Below are 6165 nucleotides of genomic sequence, written 5' to 3'. Positions count from 1 at the left end.
ACTTGCACATTAAAACACACAGACAAGCAGAGAACTTGAGCACAGTTTCACACATAGTTTGTTTGTTTTTTTTTGCTTTCTATCTGTAACCGGACCTTAACAGAAAAAAAAAAACTTTTAGATAGAATGAAATATTGAATGAATGCAGTATTCTCAGTCGGCCAGCGCCCTCAGGTATTTGCATGGATTTGATTATAGTAATGCAGTATTTAAAATTATGTTTTCATGACAGATATAAAGGGAGAAGAGTTCAGGTGAATCATAAAAGAGTTGAGAAGAAGACGAAAATATTCAAGGCATCAGCAACAACCCATCGGCATCCTGTAAAAGACAAACATGGCCTATTTACAGCTTCGTAAGTACATTTAAAACTTTCTTCTATTTTAAATGAAAAACGGAGCACACTTTGTGTTTACAATTTATTCCAGCTTCGGATTAAGATTTCAAGTCAAGAAGTAAAACTTTAATTGTTTTTTGTTTGCATCTCTGTTTTTCTAAATTATTCATGTTGTATAAGACAGATCTCCAGAATCATTCTTGCCAGACTGTAACTGGCATCAAAAAATATGAGCACACTATCACATTACAGGGAAATTTGCACTGGCTGCCTGTTTTAAATTGATTTTGAACTTTTAAAGAGTAACTGTTTCTGTCCATGAAGGACCTGTGATGTACTGTATGTCTTAAACTGAACCCTCAAGACACATATTACTGAATTATTGGATTACATAGTTATTCTAAAAATTAAAAAAGAATTTAATTATTACTTTGATACCTTTTATGAATTTTTAATATTTTATTGGACCTCTATCTGTCTAAATAAATCTTCAGTTATCTCTTTTTTATTTTTCTTTAATATTTGTTTTTCACATGATCTGTGGTTACTTTTAAGAAATCTATTTCTCTTTGGTTCTCATTTAGGATGGGTTTTTTTTCTTATGAAAGGAACTTCAAGCTTTGTTTTTGTTGTTGTTGTTGTTTTGTGTTTTTAGTGTAATTGTTTATTGCAATACTTTCACTTCTTTGTTTGTCTCCCACAGGCTCAGAGAAACCACACATCAGAATTGTGCTTGTTGGGAAAACTGGAGTTGGCAAGAGTGCAGTAGGAAATACCATTTTGGGAGAAAAATGGTTTGAGTCTAAGCGTTCTTTCTCTTCAGTGACAACAAAATGTCAGAAGCAAAGAACTCAGTTTGATGGCCAGAAACTGGCCATAATTGATAGTCCGGGCCTGTTTGACACCATAAAGACACTTAGCGAGCTGGTTGAGGAGATTGCTAAATGCATCTCTTTTGCTGCTCCTGGTCCCCATGTGTTCCTGGTTGTGATCAAACTGGACAGATTCACAGAAGAAGAAAAGGAAACAGTGGAAATCATTAAGAAAGTGTTTGGAGAAGAAGCACAAAAATATACTATTGCCTTGTTCACCTGTGGAGACCAGCTGAAGGATGATGGCGTAACCATAGAAGATTTAATTTGTCAAAATGAATATATCAATGAATTCATCAGTCAGTGCCATGGAGGATATCATGTTTTTGACAACAAAGACAAGGATCCATCTCAGGTTCGTGAGCTGCTGAAGAAGATCAATGGAATGGTTCAGAGAAATGGAAGAAACTTCTACACCAATGACATGTTCAAACAGGCTCAGCACGCCAAAGAAAAAAAAATTGAGCAAATTTACAGTGAAAGTCCAGAGATGGATGCTGACCAAGCAGAAGAACAGGCAGAAAGAGAGAATTCATTCATTGAAGATGTTTTGGAGTGTGCTGCTGGTGGAGCAGGTGTTGGAGGTGGTGTTGCAGCTGCTCCTGTAGCTGCAGTAGCTGCTGTGGTGGCTGCAGCTGGAGCTCTGGTGGGAACTCCTGTGGGGTTTCTTGTGGGAGTAGCTAGGGCAACAGGAAAAAAGGCAAAGAGGGCATGCATTACACAGTAGTAATCTGTTTATTATTGTACAATTGTACTATTAGCTGAAGATTATTAAAGCTAAAACATTGCAGACAGATAAGAAAATCATATTAAGAGTGTGTATTTTCTGCCTTTCCTCGGAATGTATCATCTTTAGCAGGTGATTGCTTTCTGTTGATTTTAGTAGCATTTATATTTGGTATTCCTAATTCTTTCTCATTGAACATTAATGAAAGTCTATATAAAGCATGTGTCTTGTGTTTCATTTGAAAAATAGAACATATATAGCAAAGGCAATGTAATTGATTTGTTGAATTATTTATCATTTTCATTTAACCGTTTTATGGGAAATAAATAAAATTTTAATCAATCCAAAGTAAAATTTGGGTTCATGTATCCTGTCAATTTTTCTGTATGTTATTGAACATAAAGCTGCGAAATTATAATCTGCACCTGACTTTTATTTTGCCTTAATTTTTATTCTTACAAAACTAACTTCATTTCCTTACTATTTTTTTAATTTGTGGTGACATAGCCACAGCCCACAGCCCCATTTTCTGAACTATTCAATTTTCTAATTTCCTCATGTTTCCCATCTTGTCTCCAGGTGATATACTTTCTCCTAAACTTATCTTACATATTTTGCTTGAGTCTGTCCTGTCTCTTAATTTCACCTGTATAATCAACTTTTCCTCTTTCCTCAGTTTTTCTCATTTCATCAAGTTTTTCTATCCCATCCCCGGAATTTACTCTGTTTTTTTTTCATTGTATATAATTTTATTGTTGCATTTAAAGTAAACACAACATGTTTATACAAAATCCACCGAGAACAATTAGTGCCTTTAGCATTTGTGAACTTATAAGCATGAAAAGAAAAAAGAAAAGGAAAAAAAGAAGAAAAAAATATAGCAATATTAACTAAATAAAGAGTAAAATAAACTAAGAAAATTCACGCGGAGTGTGAGGCATCAATTATGATCAGTTAATTTTTAAGAATTCTAGAAATGGTTGCCAAATCATACAAAAATTCGCCAGTTTCCCCTTTCTATCAAATCTTATCTGTTCCACCCTGGCCACAGACACCATCTCATTAAGCCGCCTGTTAAAACACGGGTCCGAAGAAGACCGCCACTGTAAAAGAATAAGTTTCTTTGCAGCCAGCATACCCATTGTAATTATCTGTTTTTGTGAAAATAAAAAGATTCGACTGATGCAAATGATCCAAGTATAGCCAGTGTACCATCAAGTGGTACTTTTTTCCTAAATTGGTTTGAAAACCACATAAAAATCTGGTTCCAAAAAGCTTTCAAGACAGGGCAATGCCAAAATAGATGTGCAAGGGAACCTTCACCAATATTACATCTATCACATAAGGGGGATACAGAATTATAGATCCGGTTAAGTTTAAGTTTAGAAAAGTGTAATCTGTGAATGACTTTAAACTGGATTAGTTTATATCTGGCATTTATTGAGCTTTTCTGAATATTGGAGAAACAATTTGACCATTAGTTTTCAGACAGAGGGACACCGAGGTCTTCAGCCCATGTTTTCTTAATTAGATCGGAATCAACTGAGATTGTAAAGCACTTAACAAACTGAGATATCAAATGTTTAAAATCTGCTTCCCAAATTATATCAAAGTAGGTATGACTTCGTGGCTTCAGTGGAAAGTCTGAAAAGTTTTGTTGAACAAAATTCCTTATTTGAAGATAACGAAAAAAATGTGATTGAGGTAAATGAAACTTTTCTTGAAGTTGAAGGAAAGACATAAATTTGTCATCTATATATAAGTCCTCAATGCATTTCAATCCCTCCCCCCCCATTCTAAAAACACCCTATCCATTTTACCTGGTTTAAACAAATAGTTATGTATTATTGGCATTCTTACTGAAAAGTCAGGTAGTTTAAGAGATTTCCTAATTTGACTTAATATCTTTAAGGAGTGTTTAACAACAAAATTATGACTGAGCGAATTATTAAAAGAACCCGTGTTAGAAAACAATAAGACCGGTAATGAGGCTTCAGATACTGTTGCTGCCTCTACCTGGAGCCAGATCGGAAGCTTGTCATGACAATAATCAGTAGGCGAACCCCACTGCCAGTGCAATAGATCTCTTGAATTTGCTGCCCAGTATTAATGTCTAAACACAGGTAGACCTAATCCCCCGCAGGAAATATTTTTTTGAAGATGAGCCATGGATATTCGAGGGGGTTTTCCTGCCCAAATTAATGAAAGAATCAATGAATCAAGTTGCTTAAAAAATTTAAGTGGCAAATAAATAGGAAGGTTTTGAAAAAGATATAAAAATCGTGGCAAAGACACCATTCTAAATGCATTTATTCGACCGATCAGAGAATTTACTCTGTTTTGAATGTTTTTGGTCTCAGGGGTTTGAGGTGGCTATACCTCAGAAGGAAGAGCAGGTCATCTAATAATCGGAGGATTACCATAAAGACTGGGCAAAAATTACCAAAGTAGTTTTGTGCAAGATACTAAACCCAAAGCTGCGCCCGATGCATTTACTAGATTTGGACGCAGATGCAGAAAGCGTTTAAGCATTTAAACAAAAGTGCTTGAGTGAATGATACATGTTGTATAAAGCACTTTGAGCACTTGAGTAGAAAAGTGTCACAGTGCCACATAATGTTTTCCCTCTTTTTGCTTTTTATTGATGTTAAGTCTAATTGTTGAATGTTGTCATTATGCTTCTTAAATTTGTAAGGTGTGAGTTGAATCTATAGGATCAAAACATTCCTTTGTCTCTGACAACTGGCTGGAGAAGCTTTTATTGCAGATACATTCTATCTGGAAGATCTGTTTCTTGTGATGTTGCATCCTGCTTTTATGACCCTTTTGGTCAGCAGGAGGCCACACACACACACACACATTCTCACATGCATACAGATGTTTACACATACACACACATAGCGCCTTGTCTTAGAACCATTTGGGGGGTTTTATGGTGGGTGATGCTTTGCTGTGATGTGTATTGTGTGAACTGTTTTCCCTATAAAAGGCAGCAAGCGGAGGCCGTCGTAGGGGTCATTTTGCGGTAGGATTCAGAGTGCTTTCTGAGACACTGGCCGGGGCCTCCCTTGCTAGCAAGTAAAAGATGTTCGTCTTGTTTTTGTCGTTAACGAGAATAAGTTTCTGAACCAGCGGGGCTTGTGGAAACACAGACCCAACAATTAACTCTGGATAATTTAGTATTGTTAGTTCTAGTTCCAATTTCTTTTTCTATTTATCTGAAGGCCTCCCCCCACACACATGTTATTCATCACTATAGATAAATTATGCATCCCTTTGTTTCGTACTTGGACACTAAATGCTAAGTAGGAAGTGACTTTCCAAAATATGTGTCTTTTTCAATTCTCTTGTGTGTGACCTCCTGCCACTGTTTTTGTGTTATCACTGTGAAGTAGTTTAAAAGATAAAAGGATCAAGCTGTATGACAAAACAAACAAGAAAGCCTGTAACTCAATACCTCACACATGGATACTCGAATACCTAGAACTTTACGAGGTCCACAGGACCCTAACAGCCTTGTTACAGTGGGGTGGACAGATTGGATGGACCCAAATGCAGACACAGACAAAGGCACTGGTTTAGACATGATAACAAAACTTTATTTACAAACAGTGGTTTTAAGGCTTAGACTGGCAAGCAGTGTGAACTATGAAGTCAAACCAGTGCTGTGAGCTATGAAGGGAGTCAGAAAAGTGGAAGCTACGGGGAACTCAGGGAGTGGGTTGTGGCTCAGGCGGTGGAGATCAGTGTCACTCAAACAAAGAGAGAGAAAATGTCAGAAACATGGTTGCCCTTGGTCAGGTAAGTATGAGTATTAACTTCTGGTGTCTTACTGGTTTTACAGGTGGAAGCCGATGTCGGGGGGAGGTGGTCGTAGAGGTCCAGGTGAGTACCCAGTAACAAAATGTTCCAGAGAATCCTTTTTGCTTGAAATGATGAACAGGTGGATTCCTGGAAACTTGAAAAAAACAAGAAAATTGTTTTTTTAAACACATATTTCTAGTTAGAGAAATTTCAGAGGTTTATCCCTCAAAACTGGAAATGCAAAAAAAAAGTTGCACAAATAGTTTCCAGCCACAGGAAATTTATTTTGAGTGTCTTCATATTTTTATTTTTGAGATACACCAATTTTTATATACTGCGGGAAAAACAAAAATAAATATTATAATGCAAATTTGCAAAAAAAAAAAACACCCCAAAACAACAGGGTTTACATCTGTCCCGAATTC

General features: G+C 36.3%; 1 protein-coding gene across 1 annotated transcript; it reads left to right on the top strand.

Moving 5' to 3' along the window:
• The first annotated feature begins 277 nt into the window (after positions 1 to 277).
• On the top strand, positions 278 to 2134 carry LOC100692036 (GTPase IMAP family member 7-like). Its single transcript, XM_003458990.2, has 2 exons — positions 278 to 355; positions 1041 to 2134. The coding sequence occupies exons 1-2, from the start codon at positions 337 to 339 to the stop codon at positions 1934 to 1936; spliced, it is 915 nt and encodes a 304-aa protein (XP_003459038.1). The 5' UTR covers positions 278 to 336; the 3' UTR covers positions 1937 to 2134.
• Positions 2135 to 6165: the final 4031 nt, after the last annotated feature.

This window comes from Oreochromis niloticus, unplaced genomic scaffold, assembly GCF_001858045.2.
Source record: "Oreochromis niloticus isolate F11D_XX unplaced genomic scaffold, O_niloticus_UMD_NMBU tig00001669_pilon, whole genome shotgun sequence".
NCBI lineage: Eukaryota > Metazoa > Chordata > Actinopteri > Cichliformes > Cichlidae > Oreochromis > Oreochromis niloticus.
This window is presented reverse-complemented; position numbering and strand designations above follow the sequence as displayed.